Source organism: Uranotaenia lowii, chromosome 3 (assembly GCF_029784155.1).
Source record: "Uranotaenia lowii strain MFRU-FL chromosome 3, ASM2978415v1, whole genome shotgun sequence".
Lineage (NCBI taxonomy): Eukaryota > Metazoa > Arthropoda > Insecta > Diptera > Culicidae > Uranotaenia > Uranotaenia lowii.
Window position 1 is genome coordinate 206,789,503 of NC_073693.1, and position 23,043 is coordinate 206,812,545.

General features: G+C 32.4%; 1 protein-coding gene and 1 long non-coding RNA gene across 2 annotated transcripts in view; both read left to right on the forward strand.

Moving 5' to 3' along the window:
* The window catches only part of LOC129755930 (uncharacterized), a 62,809-nt gene extending 52,796 nt beyond the window's left edge, over positions 1-10,013 (forward strand). The window contains exon 3 of the long non-coding RNA XR_008739353.1: positions 9,503-10,013. This is a non-coding gene — a long non-coding RNA (uncharacterized LOC129755930). The remainder of the gene's footprint in view (positions 1-9,502) is intronic.
* A 482-nt stretch (positions 10,014-10,495) lies between these two features.
* Positions 10,496-16,850, forward strand: LOC129753028 (putative uncharacterized protein DDB_G0292636; the record flags this gene model as incomplete). Its single annotated transcript, XM_055748820.1, has 3 exons — positions 10,496-10,537; positions 11,230-11,274; positions 13,424-16,850. Coding segments are annotated over 3 exons (546 nt in total), but the record flags the coding sequence as incomplete, so codon positions are not given.
* Positions 16,851-23,043: the final 6,193 nt, after the last annotated feature.

Here is a 23,043-nt window from a genome sequence, read left to right on the forward strand (position 1 = left end):
GTTAGTGTGCCAAATGAAGAAATTTTGTTCATAATTACCCCACCTAGCCCTACATTTTCATTTGTCCTCACCTCATATACCTAAAATTATACCTTCAGCTTTTGAGCTTAAAAATGCTCCATTTTCTTTTAATTTTATTGGAATGATAAATTTGAAAACATCAAATATGTGAATATAATTTACTATTAGACTGAAAGTCACAATTTTCCCATATGTTTGGAGAACGTGCCGCTATTAAGCCTACCCTTTTTATGAAACTTCATATGTAAGAAATCATGTGATTTGCAATTTCCTTAAATTTTTAGAACTTTCTATCATGTTTTATGGACTAACCTGGAATTTTATTAACTTTATGGTAAGACATTTAAATCGTAGCTCAATTTCCCATAGCAGTTATCAGTTTTCAGTAGACACTTCAGAAGCCTATGACTTCCACTGGCAGTCTTACTTGTTTATGTTTCTTTTCGTCATCGTTACCGTTAATTAATGTTTATAAAATTCGATTTTTCATTTTGTTTTATAAACAAACAATTTGTTCACATATAAAAACCAACAATAATTCTTTCTTAATAATTTTCCCGTTGAGATGTATCATTTCCTATTGAAAATGATTGAAATTCAAAAACTAGAACTTTGAAATTAAAGGTTTCAATTTGCTTATATCTTATGATAACTTTTGGATATTTATTATTTTTATTTAAATTCGCTCAAATTCATAGTTATCACAACTTTCGAATATTAAAAAAAATTAAGGTTATTAAAGAAAAGTTGGTAACGAAAAAAAGTTTTTTTTGATTATAAGATATTGTCAAAATCGGAGGGAATTATGCATTCAAAATCAAAATCAAAATATTTTAACAAAACTATTATTTCATAATGAAAAGTACATTCATATGTTTAATTAATATAAAAATTTCAATTTCAAACTGAGAATCAGATTTCATATTAGATTGCAAAATAAGAAATAAGGGATTGAATCAAAGTAAAAATTCTCTCAAATCATAATTTAAATTTTGGAAACGATAACATTTTTTTCCGATTAAAATCTGTTAATCAAATATTCATATTTTGGAAGACGAAAAAATACTGGTAAGGCAAAACAGTAATCAAATGTAAAATATTACGAAGTAAGTGTTTCAACTTCTCCAGATTTCTAAATTCAAGCTAGATCGTAAACTCAAAAAAGACACATGAAACAATAAATCAAAAGTAGGGATTCTGTGAATTATAACTGCGTCCATTTAGAGTTTTTAGAGTCAAGAAGGGATAATAAGTATTTATAAATGCTGTTTTAATATGAAGAAATAAACGCCGACAATATACACTCTAATTATCTCCGGAACTCAAAATACATATTCATAAATAAAAAAGACAACTTAATTCACATTTTTTCCAAAGTATAAGGAATTCGACTAATTAGAGGGCGCAGAATCCAAATCCTGGTCTGTACTATTTTCTAAAAAATGTAGAATATATTTTTGAACTGTGACCCATAGATGAGACTCATACATTCAGTCAGCAAAACTTTTCAATTTGCATCTTATCTATTCCCTGAAATTTTAACTTACACAGTTGGATTCAATTCTCTACAGAATAAAAAGTTTCGCTAGCTGAATGTTTGAGTCAAGACTCATCTATGGGTCGCAGTTTAAAAATAGTGGCCGATCCGACACACTCAACTCTTCTCAACCAATGGCCCTATCTGGATCAATCCAAATGGAGAAACCACCCGACTGACACAGTAGAGTTATAAGTATACGCACACTAGATAAATAAGATCATTTTTGGGAAAAAAAGCTTTTATACACTTATGTATTAAATATAAAAATATTATTACTTCACACATACAAAGACACAATCCAACATCAAGTGTAAACCAAACCACACCAAATTTAAAAGGTTTAAACAAATTGTGTCCGCAGAAAACAGTAAAATTTTTTTTATAATTATGACCATAGTGATAACAGCATACAAGAAAAAGGTAAAGTACACACAAATCCAATATTCAAATAGAAAATACAACGAAAAACAATTATCATAACAATAAGTTAGATACCAGCAAAACTTCCTCTCACAATCGATTCACTCAGGAACACATACAGTATAATGCAATGTAAGTACAACATTAGACAAAATTTTGTAACATTCGCAATTTCATATTCAAAACAATTTTCTAAAAATAAAATAATTTTTAGATATCTCTTGAGAAAGGCCAACTTCAATTTTCATCTTATCTAGTCCCTGAAATTTCAACTTACACAGTTATATTCAATTCTCTACAAAAAAAAGTAGAGTAGAACTTATTTTTTAAAGCGTTGTTTCTGAAGAAAATCTCAGCAAAATCTGTATTATTTTTCAGAGAATGATTATTAGTTTAAAACCTTTTTTTATTTTTCATGTAGGTTGGTTAGTTCATCAGATATAAATGATTGATTTCACTCAAAACTGAGTAATTTAAAATGCCTTAAAGCCATATTGCCAAAACTAGAGGTGATAAACAAAGTATAACAAAAAAATCGAGGCAAAAATCTTCCAAAATAAGTTTTCGAAACATAAACACCAAAAATGTGCCTTGTGAATTAATACGATCCCGTTATCGGTCGAATATATTCTCGGCATTCGCTCAAGTTGTACATTTGGAATTTCTTTTTGATATTTTTGATCAACATGGCTGCATTTCATGTTTCACACCAATAAAATCACCGAAACTGCATCCAACTCATCCACATAATCCAGTTTCAGATTTGACACTTTAAATCTGAAAGTTTGGTAATAACAATTAAGTTATTAGGAATCTTCATTAAGAATACTTGAAATCCTCATTTCATGTTTTTTTTATAGAATCTATTTTAAACATTTGGAAACAATCTGTACCTACCTACCTAAGATTTTTAATTTGTTTTTTCATAAATCATTTGATGCAACTCTTGTAATTCAAGAGCAATACAATGAAAATATAGTTTGAAAAGCTTCACATCTCGGATTATGATTTTGATAATCTAATTTAATAATCCAATTCATATTTAGAAATTTAAGAATCGAATCCAGAATTCACAATAAGAATTGTACATCAGAATTCATTTTTTTTTAAATCGAAATTGAGAGTTTGACAATCAGTTCTGAATTCATAGCAATTATTACACAAGACAACAAAATTCATAATTTACGAATTTCAAAACTGCAATTATTATTTTTTGAGCTTTCTTTCGAAGATAGGTGGAAATTCATTCAAATAATTTGTGCACTTTTTTGGCAAAACATAGAACATTGCAAATATTTAAGAAAAAATTAATTTTATGACCAACTTCTCCGAGGACCACGCATAATTAAGGTTTCGGAAAAAAAAGTTAAAGCTGTTTCATTTTTTCTTATTTTTCCCAATTCTGCAAAAATAGATTCTCGAATGACGAAATTTCATAGAAGTTTCAAAACAAATTGAATCTTGGATATTTTCAAAGCATAAGTCAAATCGGTTTGTAGTCTTCAACAATTTTGTTAAAAGAGTTAAAATCTATAATATTAAATGTAAAAATACTTTTTAGTGATGCCAAAAATATTTGTAACTATCTATTAAAAATTCCAAATTGTACATTTTATTTGTTGTATCTCTGAAATTGAAATGTATCTAAGCAAAATATGAATCCTTTATTCAATGGAGGATAACAAAAAGATTCAGAATCCGTTTTTTTTAAATTTAGGTTTGTTAGTTCATCAGTTATGAATGATTAATTTTATTCAAAATTGATCAATTTTAAAATTTTCATATAATCAAAACTAAAGGGATAGACAAAACCTGACAAATGATTCAAGTTTAGTACACCAAAACCTTCTCTAATCAGTTACTTGAATAAATTCACGAAAAATGCTGTTCCCTAGTGTTATTTAACGCTTATTTCTAATGTTTGCTCTTTCAAACGTATAGATGAATAAATATCATTACAATTTTGTTGTGAGCCTTACGCTGATATGCAGAAGCCCTGAAAAAAATATGTTGATTACTTGATGATTATTTTCTATTTTTTTTTTCTCTCACCGAGACATTCTCTGGAGAGCTTATAATCTGATTTTTTAAATCTCTCAGCTACACAAGTTATGAAAAATGAACTTTTTATCAACATTTTTTCGCATGGAATATTATAGATTCTTACATTGAAGTTGTATGAAAGAATATCAAATCCAGCAAATTGAGAAAATTTGTGAAAAGTTTTTACTACACTTTTGTAATTTTCAAAATACATCTGATTACTTTAGGCTAACAACCTACTGCTCCCGATTCATAAAATTGTTACGGAATCCGGAAGAAATAACCGACCTGGAACTTTGGGAACCTGGAACGACGACTTTTTTTGGATCGTCATCAGTGGAGGTCTTTTACTACGGCCATATGCACCGGAGGATCGGCGTGAAATCTGATGTCGTTCAAATCCCAATATGCAGCAACTATTGTAGACGATTTATTTGAAACCGAAACCCCCCCCCCCCCCCTCCCCCTCTCACAACTATATCTCAAATAAAAGTTATTACCAAATATTTTAGTTCCTTTATATTTACTGATTTTTTAAAATTTTGAAAATCACCCCCCAAGAGCCAGCTCTAGGACCGCACCTGAATGTGGTATAATAACAGATTTAACGTAGATCATTTGGTTTCTCTCCCAACAACGAGGCAAAGATTGTGTTTGACAGCGCTGCTCCGAAAATCAAAGAAACAAGATTTGAAAGAGAGACGTTCCTCCTCCAGTTCGGATTCTCAACTGAGTGAGGGAGGAGCTACCTGATTTTCAGTTTCTTGTTTCACTCAGTCACTTTTCCTCTTTTCACTCTTTCACTCGATAACGGATTGCTGATCGAATGCTTTCTCCTGATTTATATTGCTTTGTTACAGTATCAACCGATGCAAGGCCGCATTGATTGAATTTGAATGAGTGAGTGAGTGAGTGACTTTTCGAATTGGATCATGTGTCAGTTAGTATCTCACTCACTTCTGAAATACTATAGGTAGTGAGCTTGAGTGATCGACTTTGATACCAATCAGCTCTCGCTTGTGAATCTTGTTTACATTGATCTCGCATTGTCGCTCTGTCGACTCTCCAGGGAACTACAGGCAGCAGCATTTCACGGCGATCTTTTTGATTGTGTAGTCTATCTGAGCTATAAAATTAAATTTTTCATCGACTTCTAGTCCTATGTATCTGATTTGACGAACCCTTTCGATCTCACAACCACCGAATAATAACTTAGGACTTACTCTTACTTTGCAATTTCCAGTAATCATACAATTAATTTTATCAAGATTCAGACATTATTTTGTGTGTTTCAAAAAACCTGCCATATTTTTCAGATTAGCATTTGCTGCTTGTGCTGTAAGCACATCATCAAGATTTCATCCATAAATTTACCTAGTGTAACCCAGTGGAAACTTCCATATGGTGAAGTGGCCTGGAGGTTCGTTCTTAATTCGTAATTTTACAAACCAAAGACTCAATACTCCCTTCTATTGACCAAAGAGTCCATAAAAGGTCCATAAATTTCTTGAAGGACCTGTACGTGATCTCTCCAAACTCGTTTTTTTCAGGTGTATACAGGGTCCGGCAATTGAATCCCTGGAACCAAAATGTCGACGTGCCTACGGTTATATATGTATTTTGGCTGATCTTCACTCCTTCAGGGACAAAAACCAGCGGAGTCCGGCCATCACGGGTGATTCCGGCCTCTCAGAGCTGTGGACTGTATTTGGATTTTCAGAAATCCGGGTTACACTTAAGGGTAAAACGCAAGAATAACACTTGATAATTATTTCTCTTTATTTTTCTCTTAAGGTTACAATACATTCAAAAATTCACTTGATAGGTAATTTCGCGAACGGATAATGATCCTTAAACACGCGGATTCGGTTCAAACCTAAATTCACATCACGGCGCGCGCTTCTTTTCAAATCAATACTGATGTTATGAAATCGCTTGGTACATCTTTGTACCTGAAAATGATCACATTTTCATATGTGATGAAAGAAATTAGAGAAACATGAACTATCAAAGAACGAAAGAACATAAGCCGTAAATATCATGAAAATTTCGAAAAAGATACAACGGCTCACCGACAGGACTTGAACCTGCAATCTCCGCTTCGGTACAAGCGATTTCATAACATCAGTATTGATTTCAACAGAGCAACACCTCCCTGTGTAACTGGTCTGCTCGGAACCTTGAGCGGCACTGATTGCTTCTTCATCTGACCGTAAGTTGCGGCAAACCCGAAGCAATCGACCATGTGCTCGCTCGGCTAAAATCCCGAGTCGATGGGTGGGGTTAGAGAAACAAGAGAGATCAATAGAGGGAAAGATCACATGCGGAATATACATGGTGTTTCGATAGAAGGTCCAGCAGTTGATCGGCAGAGCTCGATTGCTCGTGTTCGCCGGTTCCATCACGTTCACCGTGGTGGAATTGGCTAACGCGCCGTTGTACCGAAGCGGAGATTGCAGGTTCAAGTCCTGTCGGTGAGCCGTTGTATCTTTTTCGAAATTTTCATGATATTTACGGCTTATGTTCTTTCGTTCTTTGATAGTTCATGTTTCTCTAATTTCTTTCATCACATATGAAAATGCTTCTTTTCAAATCAGTTTTAATATTCTGGAAAGACTCCACACAGGCAATGGTGGCCCGCCAGGATTGTTCTGGAATCTTTTGTGCACGCGCATGGAATAAACGGCTGAAATTTCTAGAACCTTCCAAATGAAATCTTATAAAATGAAATGATAACGTATTTTTCTGGATCATTTGAGAATTTTCTAGATCTTTCGAATAAGTTCTTTTACGCTGGAAATAACCAGAGATGATTCAAGCCTATTGGCTTGAACACGGCCCAAACCATCATCGATGCTAGTTTCTGTCGCCGGGTAACCGTCAGCAAGTCGGCATGACTTCGTGATCTGTCTGGCAACCAAACTCTGTCGTTCTGCTTGTTCACGAACTGCTGTATGGTGAAGAGTTTCTCGTCGGCAAACACGATATTCAAACTTCCTCCCGGGGCCCTCTTCAGCAGCGCCTTCGCTCTTTTTAACAAAGCGACAAGGGGTCGTTCAATACTGTTTCGTATGCAACGAAATTATTGAGGTAATGTAACAGTTCAATTGGACCCTGTAACTATGTGACAATGATGACCATGATATGTGCATATTGTTTCAAAGAGTATCATTCAAAATAGAATCTATGTTTTATTGTCCGTTACTGTAGTAACCTTTACAGAATGTCTCCCTTGTCGATCGTTGCCGCAAGCGTAGCTACCTGTCGACCTGGTAGCTCAGATTGATTTCACTGAATGATGAGGCGCGCGACACATTCGCTTTGCTATTATCACGAACCAATCGTCGAGAGAGTAGCTGCTTGTGAGTAGGACGTAAGAAGGTGCGGCGCGGTATTTTAGTGGCGCTCATCAACGACATTGATGGATAGCTGGAAAGCGCTTGCTGGTTCGTGTAACGGAAGAAAGCTACCACGAATGCTGGAGGATCAAACAAAGGAAACGATTCGGAACAACAATACTCGGTGAAGGTGTTGATTGAATGGCGTGTTAAATAGTCGAGAGAGAAAAGAGTATACAAAACAAATATCGGTTGTTTTCTTCCTATTTTGAAAATATGACCAAGCATCAGGTGCTGGGGAATTCTTTTGGAGAAGATCAAGTTCGCTGGATCTGGTTCGGAATGGCGCGCGTGCGGATAATTCCATAAAGAATTCAATTTGGCTACCACAAACAAAAGCTGTCTGGAGCAAATAAAATTGAAAATCTGTGACAAATATTTATTATTTGGGTACCTTTCAAGTGCAGTTGAGTGCACTCGATTGTTTATGTTTGAACCGTTTTTTAAATCAGTTCTATAATCTTTAACCTTCTATGTTTTGATTCATCTGTCTTGATTTCCTTAAAAGAGCACAGTTTTGAATTAAATGATTTGTACAACTAACAGGAACAGCCCAAGACAACATGTGGAATGATTATGGTTGAATGTTAAAGTCCTGCTAAGTTACATTCCTGCTTTTTTATGGATATGCACTATGCTGTCTACAAGCACTCTCTAAGCTTTCTCCATTGCATACCACTTTAGCACGCATTTCTGATGCATTTGTAGGCATACTTTTGAAAAAGGTCCTAAATTTAAATACAATAGGTAATTCATGTTTTTCAAATGACATCTTATGTTGAGTTCGTAAACAAATAACGTTTTATCATATTGTTCATAATTTTTACATTTTAAAAGCCTTAGGTTGTTAAAAGCTATATTCGAGCTGGGCGTGGCTTGAATGAATAATTAACTCCAATCGATTGAAGATTGATTTAGCGAGATGTAGAAATTCGAACGTTCTCGTTATTCCATTACACACTAATACTGTAAAGTATGACCCAAAAAAAAACCAGTGCTAACCATGAATTTAAAGATTTTAGACATCTGATAGCATTCTTAGCTGGAAACACTGGAAAGAAATACCTCAGCAGATGCCATCCAGCTTCCAGGAATTGACATTAAGCAATAATCCCCACGTCTGTCAGGTTGGCTGTCAAATAAACTAATCGATCAACGCGGACGGATCGTCCGATAATGGTCATCCAAATTACCGGCGAAAATTACTGCTAACCTTGACCGGCTGCGGCTGTGTGTGAGGTCTTGTGAAGACACAGACTCAACTCGGAAGCGAAAAGTAACGTCGTAAATTAAGAGTATGCGTCCAGGTACGCGTTTCTTCTTGAGCTTTGGCGGTGACAACAGAGGCAGATTCAATGAAGAGGAGCAATTAACCGATGGGATGTGATGTTCAGGGCTCGATCGAGCCAGCAAGTGACGAATTATAACAACGCCCCGTGGGGATGGGTTGTTGACATTTATGACATTAATTGTTTTTACAGTTGACAGTTTGAAGTGTCGGGGCACGATGAGAAAATATTAATCTCTTGGTATGGTAACTCATCTCGAGTTTGTAATTTTTAACGTTTCCCTGAAGGGTTTAAATGTGGGTTAAAAAAATCTCCCATGTAGGAAGTATCGTAGAAAATAATTATATTGAGCATTAAAAATTTGAAGGATATATTCTGTCTCGCTTTTGATTTGCGGCTTTGAAACAGTGACATTTATTTGAACTTGAACTAAAGTTTGTTACCAGCAGGCCTACGAATAATGCATTGAACATTAAACATAAGTGAAAGGTATAACTCTAATCATCAAGGATTAACTAGGTTCCTGTTTTACATTTTGAATCCATGCCTAGCTCTCACTAAAACAGCCATGAAGCCCAAGGTTGTTTTTGTGGGACGAACCCACACACGACATCAAAAAACATCCGACTAATATTTTGAATTCAAATTTCCATTCAAAAAATCCGTACAGGTGTTATATAGCTCATTATTGTTTTTTGCGAACCGATTATGAGTTATTTAAGTTATTTAGGTTAGTTATCTGAATACATACGTGTATAGTATAAGCGAATAATGTTTTGTTTTTTTTACAGGTAATCTATTGGTTAACAATCGGTTGTTTTGGGTACGTATAATAATATTTTCACGGTGAAGACAGATTTGCTGTACAATTCATCCCCCTGAATGTTAGTGTGGATAGGATGTGTGGAAAAATTAGATCTTGGAGTTCGAAAAACTAAAACAAATGTTCAATTCCCATGATTATGTGGTACATCAAAACGCTCATAGTTCAATTTTTACTAGGGTAGTTTTCAAAACAGTTCAAATGAAATTATTGTTTCCTGGAAGGACGAAATAAATTTCTGTAGGAATCTCATCTTTATTAATTTTCGTTACACGCAAACTCACACTATCAAATGGAAAGTTTTGCTAAAAAATGTCAAAAAATAAATAATGAAAATAAATGAAAAAATGACATAAAAAATAATTAAAACAACATGAACAAAAATGCCAAAAATGTTAAGACTGGCATAAAATGCAAAAAGACAAATAAACACAAAAAAGACAAAAAAGACAAAAAAGACAAAAAAGACAAAAAAGACAAAAAAGACAAAAAAGACAAAAAAGACAAAAAAGACAAAAAAGACAAAAAAGACAAAAAAGACAAAAAAGACAAAAAAGACAAAAAAGACAAAAAAGACAAAAAAGACAAAAAAGACAAAAAAGACAAAAAAGACAAAAAAGACAAAAAAGACAAAAAAAACAAAAAAGACAAAAAAGACAAAAAAGACAAAAAAGACAAAAAAGACAAAAAAGACAAAAAAGACAAAAAAGACAAAAAAGACAAAAAAGACAAAAAAGACAAAAAAGACAAAAAAGACAAAAAAGACAAAAAAGACAAAAAAGACAAAAAAGACAAAAAAGACAAAAAAGACAAAAAAGACAAAAAAGACAAAAAAGACAAAAAAGACAAAAAAGACAAAAAAGACAAAAAAGACAAAAAAGACAAAAAAGACAAAAAAGACAAAAAAGACAAAAAAGACAAAAAAGACAAAAAAGACAAAAAAGACAAAAAAGACAAAAAAGACAAAAAAGACAAAAAAGACAAAAAAGACAAAAAAGACAAAAAAGACAAAAAAGACAAAAAAGACAAAAAAGACAAAAAAGACAAAAAAGACAAAAAAGACAAAAAAGACAAAAAAGACAAAAAAGACAAAAAAGACAAAAAAGACAAAAAAGACAAAAAAGACAAAAAAGACAAAAAAGACAAAAAAGACAAAAAAGACAAAAAAGACAAAAAAGACAAAAAAGACAAAAAAGACAAAAAAGACAAAAAAGACAAAAAAGACAAAAAAGACAAAAAAGACAAAAAAGACAAAAAAGACAAAAAAGACAAAAAAGACAAAAAAGACAAAAAAGACAAAAAAGACAAAAAAGACAAAAAAGACAAAAAAGACAAAAAAGACAAAAAAGACAAAAAAGACAAAAAAGACAAAAAAGACAAAAAAGACAAAAAAGACAAAAAAGACAAAAAAGACAAAAAAGACAAAAAAGACAAAAAAGACAAAAAAGACAAAAAAGACAAAAAAGACAAAAAAGACAAAAAAGACAAAAAAGACAAAAAAGACAAAAAAGACAAAAAAGACAAAAAAGACAAAAAAGACAAAAAAGACAAAAAAGACAAAAAAGACAAAAAAGACAAAAAAGACAAAAAAGACAAAAAAGACAAAAAAGACAAAAAAGACAAAAAAGACAACAAAGAAAAAAAGACAAAAAAGACAAAAAAGACAAAAAAGACAAAAAAGACAAAAAAGACAAAAAAGACAAAAAAGACAAAAAAGACAAAAAAGACAACAAAGAAAAAAAGACAAAAAAGACAAAAAAGACAAAAAAGACAAAAAAGACAAAAAAGACAAAAAAGACAAAAAAGACAAAAAAGACAAAAAAGACAAAAAAGACAACAAAGAAAAAAAGACAAAAAAGACAAAAAAGACAAAAAAGACAAAAAAGACAAAAAAGACAAAAAAGACAGAAAGACAAAAAAGACACCAAAAAGACACATAAAAGACACCAAAAAGACACCAAAAAGGAAACCATAAAGACACCAAAAAGACACCAAAAAGATATCAAAAAGACACCAAAAAGACACCAAAAAGACATCAAAAAGACACCAAAAAGACATCAAAAAGACACCAAAAAGATACCAAAAAGAGACCAAAAAGACACCAAAAAAACAAAAAAAGACACTAAAAAGACAAAAAGACAAGAAAAGACACCAAAAAGACAAAAAACAAAAAAAGACAAAAAAATACACTAAAAAGACACAAAAAAGACACCATAAAGACACCAAATAGACACTAAAAAGACATAAAAAGTCACACGAAAAAAAACATAAAATAGTCACACAAAAAACATAAAATAGTCACAAAATAGACACAAAATAGATACAAAATAGAAACAAAAAGACACAAAAAAGACACAAAGGAAACACCAAAAAGACACCAATAAGACACCAAAAAGACACCAAAAAGACACCAAAAAGACACCAAAAAGACATCAAAATGACACAAAAAAGACATCAAAAAGACACCAAAAAAGACACCATAAAGACACCAAAAAGACACCATAAAGACACCAAAAAGACACCAAAAAGACAAAAAAAGACACCAAATAGACACCAAAAAGACACCAAAAAGACATCAAAAAGACATCAAAATGACACCAAAAAGACATCAAAAAGACACCACAATGACCCCAAAAAGACACCAAAAAGACATCAAAAAGACACCAAAAAGACACCAAAAAGACACCAAAAAGACATCAAAAAGACACCAAAAAGATACCAAAAAGAGACCAAAAAGACACCAAAAAAACAAAAAAAGACACTAAAAAGACAAAAAGACAAGAAAAGACACCAAAAAGACAAAAAACAAAAAAAGACAAAAAAATACACTAAAAAGACACAAAAAAGACACCATAAAGACACCAAATAGACACTAAAAAGACATAAAAAGTCACACAAAAAAAAAACATAAAAAAGTCACAAAAAAAACATAAAATAGTCACAAAATAGACACAAAATAGATACAAAATAGAAACAAAAAGACATAAAAAAGACACAAAGGAAACACCAAAAAGACACCAAAAAGACACCAAAAAACACCAAAAAGACACCAAAAAGACATCAAAATGACACCAAAAAGACATCAAAAAGACACCAAAAAAGACACCAAAAAGACACCAAAAAGACACCAAAAAGACACCAAAAAGACACCAAAAAGACACCAAAAAGACACGAAAAAGACACGAAAAAGACACGAAAAAGACACCAAAAAGACACCAAAAAGACACCAAAAAGACAACAAATAGACACCAAAAAGACACCAAAAAGACATCAAAATGACACCAAAAAGACATCAAAAAGGCACCACAATGACACCAAAAAGACACCAAAAAGACATCAAAAAGACACCAAAAAGACACCAAAAAGACATCAAAAAGACACCAAAAAGTTATTAAAAAGAGACCATAAAAACACCAAAAAAAACAAAAAAAGATAGTTAAAAGACAAAAAAAGACACCAAAAGAACAAAAAAGACAAAAAAAGACACCAAAAAGACATAAAAAAGACACCAAAAAAGACACCAAATAGACACTAAAAAGACATAAAAAGTCACACAAAAAACATAAAATAGTCACACAAAAAAAAATAAAACAGTCACAAAATAGACACAAAAAAATTAAAAAAAGACACAAAATAGACACAAAAATAAGACACCAAAAAAACAAAAAAAAGACAGTAAAAAGACAAAAAGACAAAAAAAGACACTATAAAGACACAAAAAAGACACCAAATAGACACTTAAAAGTCACACAAAAAACATAAAATAGTCACACAAAAAACTTAAAATAGTCACAAAATAGACACAAAATAGACACAAAAAAACTAAAAAAAGACACAAAATAGACAAAAAAGACAAGAAAGACACCAAAAAGACACAAAAAGACACTAAAAAGACACAAAAAAGACACCAAAAAGACATCAAAAAGACACCAAAAAGACACCAAAAAAGACAACAAAAAAGATACCAAAAAGATACCAAAAAGATACCAAAAAGACACCAAAAAGACACCAAAAAGACACCAAAAAGACACCACAAAGACACCACAAAGACTCCAAAAAGACACCAAAAAGACAACAAAAAGACACCAAAAAGATACCTAAAAGACACCAAACAGACATCAAAAAGACACCAAAAAGATACCAAAACGAGAACAAAAAGACTCCAAAAAGATACCAAAAAGACATAACAAAGACACCAAAAAAAACACCAAAAAGACAACAAAAAGACACCAAAAAACAAAAAAAGGACACTAAAAAGTCAAAAAAGACACCAAAAAGACACCAAAAAGATAAAAAAGACAAGAAAAGACACCAAAAAGACATCAAAAAGACACCAAATAGATACTAAAAAGACATAAAAAGTCACACAAAAAACATAAAATAGTCACACAAAAAGCATAAAATAGTCACAAAATAGACACAAAAAAACTAAAAAAAGACACAAAATAGACACAAAAGACACAAAAAAGACCCAAAAACTACACAAAAAAGACAAAAAATAGACACAAAATAGACACAAATACGATACAAAAAATATACAAAAAAGACACAAAAAAGACACAAAAACGATACAAAAAAGATTCAAAAATGACACAAAAAAGACACAGAAAAGACACAGAAAAGACACAGAAAAGACACAAAAAAGACACAAAAAAGACACAAAAAAGATACAAAAAAGACACAAAAAAGACACAAAAAAGACACCAAAAAGACACAAAAAAGACACAAAAATGACACAAACAGACACACAAAAAAAACTTAAAATAGACACAAAAAAGACCCAAAAAAGACACAAAAATGACACAAAAAAGACACAAAAAAGACACAAAGAAGACACAAAAAGACACAATAAAGACACAAAAAAGACACAAAAGAATTTTATATTATCCAAGAATCCACGTGGGTTGTCAAACCATGAAAAAGAAATATTGCCTCTTATTTTCATCGTTTAAACTTGTAACATACCTACCTCCAATAAATTTCGATGAGCATGTATGAGATGTCAAAAAATCATGTATACACTCTTGTGGATAGGGTAATTTCTGGGGAATTAAGTATGGATGACGCAACAACCCTGTAAACAGGAACGATTAAATCCACATATCATGATCGGATGTTAACTGAATCGCAACTCATAGCTTTTATTAAATCTCGACAAATCAGCAGAGCGTAGTGCCGAGGAGGGGTTGGTTGATTAAAAATGGGAATATTTTTGGCAGCAGTCGGTCATCTCCTTCGTTCGTTTTCGTGACTTTTTCAAACACGTTTCGGTAATCTGGTTTCAGTTGACCGAGTCTGGAACAGAGTTTTTTTTCTGTCTAACTTTGACATAATCACCCGGTTAGGGATATAAAAATTAGCAACAATCAGGCAACCGCGCGTTCCATTTACTGATCCCATAATGCACAAACGTTGTCTTTGTTGTTCGGGGGAGGAAACAAAATAGTACTGTGGCAGCGATTCCAGAAGCCCGCGGTAGAGTAAGTTATTTTTCCCAAAACAGTTTCCTCCCACACCCCCTTTTCGCGTGTTGAATCTAAGTTACTTATATTCCCCGGAAGTTTCTTTGTTGTTCTTCAAGTTTTTCGGCTGTGCTTTCGTTCATTAGAAGAGACCAGTAAATTTTCGTTATACTAGAGAGGCTCCGTCGAGTTTTATAGTTCCTTTTCCCTCTGCTTAGATTTGTGTTTGACTCATATGGTTCGAAAAAAGTTCGGAACCGTGTAGGTCGTTGCTCACTGTTCTTTTCGACAGTAATTCTTCCTAGAATCCATTAAAGGAACAATATGCTCATGTTTATAGTTTCCCTTTTGCCCTCATAATGGGCCTGATTTGGTGGTGCAAACGGACTACTTGAATGAGAAATATAACAACTCTACTTGTGGTGCAGCGTTTGAAATCGCGTCCTGCATCTCTTGCCGTCTTTCAAAAATAAACAGCATCTTGAACATTTCTAAGATTGCAGAATATGACAACCCTTTAAAGGTTTATGTAAACTACAGAATCAATTTAACAATTTATCGCCAAAACAATGCACACTGGTACAGAACATCAATCTAGCGGAACTAAATTAATAGCGCCCAGGGATGAAAAGATAGACTTTTGATGTCTTCGACAACATTGCATAATTTTACAAGGCGCATTCTTCGAAATAAAATATAGAGTCGAGGGGTCCACCAATAACAAGATAAAAAAGCTAACTTTTTTGTTAAGCATTTTAGAGCTTTGGTTTTTTCAACAAAGTTGTTTATCTTAAGAAAATACATAACTTTGTTGAACAAGCCAAAGTTCTACAATTTCATTCTAAGGAGTTACAATGAAATTAAAAAAATAACTTTGAAAATCAGTTTTTTAAATCTGAAACGTTGTAGGTAAGACAACACAATTTTTAGTCTTCGAAACAAAGTTGAAAAAAGCTAAGATCTACAATTGTTTAGCACATTATGATGTGTTTTGAAATGGCTGAAGCGTTGTAGAAAGCATTTAGTGTAATATATTAACGATTTTCAAAGAAAAGTTTATCGAATTGCGCAAATTTTCGCACCATCAGCCAATGTGGATTTTATTTTTGGTGTTAAGAGGAATCATTACCATATAAAACTAGCGTGGAACTCGGTGGAACTCGAAGCAATTTTAAGATTGAAAGTCTAGTGTTTTGTTCACAAATATCACTTTTTTTAGACACTTTATTAGTTTCTTAGTTTCTTTGATGCAATTAACTTGCAGAATTTGAGAATTAGAAATAATTAGATGATTTACCCGGTTTTCCGTTTCAAATTTATCAATAGAATCTGTACATCACTATATAAATGATATCTGTACCAACACGTGAAAGTGATTTAACTTCAAAAGTAAAGTAGCTTTCAGCTTTCAGTGGCAGGCCAATTTTTGCTCTATTTAACGAAAAAAACACTTTTGAAATAATAATTTTTCGTTGGATTACAAACTCAATTTGAGTAAAGGATCTTTGACCATTTTGATAAATTTGAAACGGAAAATCGGGTAAATCATCTAACTATTTCTAATTCTCAAATTCTGCAAGTTAATTGCATCAAAGAAAGTAAGAAACTAATAAAGTGTCTAAAAAAAGTTATGTACTACAAAATACTAGATTTTCAATCTTAAAATTGCTTCGAGTTCCACCGAGTTCCACGCTAGTTTTATATGGTAATGATTCCTCTTAACACCAAAAATAAAATCCACATTGGCTGATGGTGCGAAAATTTGCGCAATTCGATAAACTTTTCTTTGAAAATCGTTAATATATTACACTAAATGCTTTCTACAACGCTTCAGCCATTTCAAAACACATCATAATGTGCTAAACAATTGTAGATCTTAACTTTTTTCAACTTTGTTTCGAAGACTGAAAATTGTTTTGTCTTACCTACAACGTTTCAGATTTAAAAAACTGTTTTTTCAAGGTTTTTATTTTAATTTCATTGTAACTCCTTAGAATGAAATTGTAGAACTTTGACTTGTTCAGCAAAGTTATGTATTTTGTTAAGATGAACAACTTTGTAGAAGAAACCAAAGCTCTAAAATGCTTAACAAAAAGTTAGCTTTTTTATCTTGCTATTGGTGGACCCCTCGACTTCACATTTTATTTCAAAGTATGCGCCTTGTAAAATTATGCAATGTTGTCGAAGACATCAAAAGTCTATCTTTTCATCCCTGGGCGCTATTAATTTAGTTTCGCTAGATTGATGTTCTGTACCAGTGTGCAATGCTATTGTTCAAATTCAAGAATAGCTATTTCACAAACCATGAACATTTATCTGGATTACCCAGTCCGTGCATGCGAGGAAAAATATTTTGATTTTTTGTTCATACAAAACTTAAGTCTTTTTATTTTTCAATCATATAAAAACGAAAAACTAAATTAATAATCTCAATAAAAAATAACAAGGACTTTGAAAATGTTGAGAAGTCGAACGCTGATTTGTATTTTATTTGAACCCGAGCAAGGCCGGGTAAAATCAGCCAGTTAATAATAAAGATTAATATTTGAAATCCACCACACAAAAGTCGTCGCGTATGTCAATTGAACGATTTTCGTGCGGCACTTGATGGCGAAAACAGTGTTTATTTTCTCGGTATAATCTTCGGAAAATATCATCTCAGTCTCGCGCTTGCCTTTGACGAGAACGGTCGAAAATTCGGTCGCGGCGTGTGTGCTTTCGGTTTACTTTAACCTTGCCAAAGTTTCGTCTACTTTGCAGGTTCGGTTCGAACAGCAGATTATTTCTCATGCCTATTAGCATGACAGAACGGGAATAGTGGTACGAGTTGCTTTGGAATTTGTTCGAAATGTAGAAAAGTGAAGGAGTTTCTGGGCGGTATGGTTGTGCTTTTCCATTTCTATAAAGTGAACAAATTGAATCAACAAGATGGCGTCCTACATTAGGCAAAAAGTGGAATACCGAGATTGTTCCGCGGGATTTGTGAGGCGGATTTTATTAATGGTGGAATAGTTATGACAATAAATTATGTTTCATGGGATCCTCGGGAATTATAAGGAAGAGTGTTGTTAATGATGAGATGTTGATAACAGTCAAAGTAGAAATTGAATATCAAATAGTGCATTTGTGAAATCTCGGTTCGGGTTCAATTTGTCAAGCACTCAGAGAGCAGAGAGTGAAATATGTGTGCGTGTGTTGAGAGTTGGCAAGATGAAAAGAAACACACACAGCAGTCTTCGAAAGTAGTGGGTGAATTGCGTGAAACATCCAGGCTATGAACGTGCACCATGCACGGTGAAGCAGCGCAACGTTGAAATAGCAGGAATTTGGTGAGATCGTTCCATGTATATTATTTGATTAAATTTATTTTAAATTACATCAAATGCATAATTTATTTGATTTTTTTTCTCTTCATGATCATCATCTGGTTTGTTGGCCATTATTAGAGAAATTGATTTTATTAGTTGATTATTTTTCTTTTAGTTTATGTGTGTGATTTAGGCTTTATGCAATTCGCGATCAGGCTTTTGCGTTTCTAGAGGTTAACAAAAAAATCCAGTCTTAACTCGTTTTTCTGTTCAAGCATGATAGAAAACAATTTAATATATCTTCTTATAATATATGTAAAAAGGTAAAACTAGTACTACTATTATTGAATTTTATTTATTGAACGAAAAAATTATTTAGCATGCATGTTCCCGTAGGATTAAGGGATAAAGATATAAATTAATAATGAATACTAAGTTTTAGAAAATTAAAAATCTTCAGCTTTGATATTTTTATTAAAGTTTACCCACACATGAGACTAACAAAGTTTAAAACTGGATAAAATTTCGCCCTAAAGTTAATTCAGCACCATATAAGCAAACGTGTATTCACAAAAATATTTTTATTTCACATGACACGATTGTTACGATCGATTGATCTTTTCATTACTGAACAATTTAATTCATTTATACGCTCTGAAACTCTTATCCTTGCAGATCCGTATACTTTTACTAAAAAATAATAATAAATTAATTGATCATTTTTTAGACTATATACATGAACCTAACTATATTATTGTTTTGAATATTATTGTATTCAACTATCTCATATTAAGTAATTTTCCTTACGGCAATATTTTAAAGGTTAGGGATATTTTGTTTTTTGTTTCTTTTTTATTTAAAGTTTCAGAAGGATTGCACCTGGGGATGACTTGACGAGACCTTTTCAAGCGGAGTGGTAGCCAAACGTTGTGGGTTTTTGAGAGTGGGATACCTTCCCTCGACGAACCATCGGCTGTGGAAGCCACACAGACATTTACCCTTACATTTATACATACATACATAATGAATAAGCAGGTGTTATTCATTATATCATTGTTATCATGTTTCTTCGCTGACTTACTAGAGGCTGAAGAGATGATAAAGTATGTTCTGTATCCTTTTAAAAAAATAATTATTATATTTTTGATGGTTTTTCATTTGATCCGTCCTTATAAGCGTATTATATTTATATCATATTATATTATTTAAATTTGTTATGTTACTAAATATTTACTATACAACATTATTCCTTGCATTTCCAGATACAAAAAAAAATCTAGAAGGAATGCATCTGGGGATAACCCAAAGAGATTTTTGCAAGCGGCACGGGTAGCCGGCCATTGTAGGTTTCTGAGGGTTGGATGCCTTCCTTCGACGAACCATCGGACCGTGGAAGCCCTAGAAGAAATTCGAAGGCCAAGCCACACAGACATAGGCAGGACCTTGCTACCGATGGGGGAACCATACATACATACATACAAGATTAATATTTGAAATCCAGAATAAGATTTCAATGTTCTCTGTATTTTCAATACAGGTCTTCATATACTGCGATGCAATTCGCTGACTAACTCCAGTGTGTGCATTTCTTTCTCAGTAGGGAAATAAGAGCATGACGGCCACACGAGGCAAGATGGACGCTGACAGTTTTAGCAGATCAGTGTGTTTTGAAGTCTTTTTCCAAAGCATAACTTGTTTAAGTGTATTTTAGAGTTCATTTCCTATTTACTGTCGTATAACACATTTGGATTTTCATTTGATAAATGAATGTTGTTTAGCATTAGAAGCATAGATAACATTTAGGTTCGGAATTGCCGAAATCGAACTTTTTTCATTTTTAAACCTTAATAAGATCATCAACTGAAAATATTTTGAATTTTATTCAGTACCTACATAATTTGAATAAAATTCTCAAAAAGTTTCCCAAATGAAATAATTCAGCATCATTTAGCCTTCATGACTCTACGATTGAGAAGCACACTGTTAGTTTCAAATTTCCACCGCTTACTTTGATTGCCTACTGTTAGGCGTTTTCCTATAGCTGCTGAGAGCAACATTTCTTCGAAGTCAACAAGAAACGATCTGTTTAAAAAGTGCGCGTTGGTTCGTTCGCGTCATGGATCCGAAAATGAATGCTATTCATCTGAGCAGATTCCAAGACTTTGAAATTGGAAGTGAGGAATATTTTTCCTGAATAGTTTCGGAAGAGATGAGCTTTTGGAGGATCAGCGAATCTGAATCTTCGATTTTAAAATTCTTAATTTGGCTGTTTGAGTTTTGCAAGGCCTTTGTTCTACAATTCTAAACTTCAAATTTCGAACTCTATTTTTAAACTGTAAATTTTTAACTTAAAATCACAATTTCGCTTGTTGAGTGATTGAACTTTAGAAATTCAATACATTACTTTAAATTGGATTCTCTAAACAGAATCTCGTAAATATTTTTGATTTGATATGTGAATTTAATAAATTGTTAACAGTTGATTGGTGTATTTTTATTGTGAACTTGATTTTTTTTATTTTACCAATATTCTAGTTATAATGACTGTTGTTTACTAGTTTTTGTTATGTGAATTTTTCATATGGTGCCGAATACTTCATTTAAAACTTAATTTACGTGTCTTTATTTCTTTTGGATATTTTTTTAATAAGCTTTAAAATTTGAGAATCGATTAACCATTTTACTCAATCTTCCACCAACTTTCATTGAAATTCAATCAAAGAATATTGAAAGACAACACCAAATTTCGAAACTTACCGTAAACTAGGGAAGCTTTGATCAATTTTTTCATTCATTTTTGAATATTTTGGAAAAGGTTTCTTTTTCGTAATAACTAGAATTTTTAAAACATTTTTTTTGGGAATGATTATAAAATACGATCATTAATTGCAAAATATTCAAACGACATTAGAAACCATAATTGAATGTTAAAGCCAGATTTCATGTATCGAGGTATCCCCAGTAAACATTTTAGAATGTATATCGCTGGAACAACAGAATTCCGAGATTCTAACGATTCGATTTCCCCACAAAATGTAACATAATCGATTTAAGGTAATTTGAGTAAAACGAAAAAAAAAAATTCCTCGACCGAGATTTGAACTCCAGTCCTCACAAATCACTCAATACCAGTTGTTTACGATAGTTATTGAAAATGTCTTAATAATCGATTTGGATAATCATTTCTATTGCGATTTCATGCAATCAGCATAGTTTGAACGTTTCCCAACATTTTCAAAATTGTGGTTTTGGTGCCATTCAGCACAGAAAAAATGAAACATAAATTAGAATATTTTTTTGATAAGACAAAACTGTTTTTATACGTTTGTAAACATTTATATTTTTTTTTAATTTCAAAACCACTATAGCCTTAAAAGTTTCTTTTTTGGTCAAAACGAACGACAGTGTTTTTGCAGATTTTTTCAAATGAGATCTGGGCACCCGGGTTTTGATTTAATTTTTTTTTATGGAAAAACGCGAATATTTGTTCTGAGAATTTAACTTTTCTCACGCAATGCAAATGAAATTCCAATATACATATGTAGCTTACTGGAAAATCCTCTGGCTACGTCATGGCATCTGGTAACTCTTAATTTCTGGTAATCCTAACTTTTTTTTTATCGCAAATGATAGAGAATCTAAATCAATAACTTTATTGTTTATAGAATATTTCTGAAAATAGGACGGCACATCTGTCAGTTTTACCAGTTTCTTTTCATGAAAAAACGAATGACCTGTTTGGGGGGTTGTAATTATATATTTTATCGCTTCTTCTACCCCTTTGCCGTCTTCGGCAAAGTTGTAGCCAGAGAAATTTCCTGTAGAGCTCATATTTTCGAGTTTTTGCATACGAAATTTCAAATAAAAACCGGGTACCTAAAACTCATTTTGATAATCTGCAAAAAATCTATCGTTCGTTTGAACCAAAAAGGAAACTTTTTAGACTATATAGGTTTACAAATTCGAAAAAAAAAAAATGCATAACGACACACCCGTGGTCAATGATTCATATATTCATATATATTTTGCTGGGATACTTATTACAAAACTAGTCAAAAGTCAGTTCTGGTCTGCTTACACGGTAAGTTAAAAACTTTTTTACATTTTTCAAAAAACTAGAAAGTTGGAATTAGAACAGTAAAGGGCCCCCCTGAAACAATAACTCGAATAGTTTCACTGCAATATAAGCTAAGGGGCCCCCTAGAATAAACGTTGCAGAATTTTTCTTGCATTAAAGCGGGCTAATCAAATCAGGACCTTTTTTAAAAACAAAATCAGGACATTTGATTTCGAATTTTCAACACCAAATTCAATCAGAACCCAGTGATTATTCGAAGAAAATTCAAGGAGAATGTAAGAAAAAACACCTTGAGTTTTCATTTTTCATCGAACACGTCAGTAGCTTTCTCGAGAACAATAATTTAGATAAAGCTTGGGTCACCTGTAAATTGGAAAAAGAAACTTAGCACAATTTGAGTTTCAAGTTTCGTTTCAATGTGAATAAACCCAGCAAAATACGGATTTTTTTTTTCACAATATTCTAGCAACCGTTGATTGCTTTACTTGTCCGCTCTACTTTGAAAACTTGGGCATGTTCAAAAATCAGGGGAATTTTGAATAAGGAATCTATTTTAAGAGGTTCCAGCTAATCAACCATTAGGTTTTGGTTTTGAAATATTTTCATCACAATTACAAAAAAAAAATGTTACGCATCCTGCGGTTGTTGGAATGATTTTTCT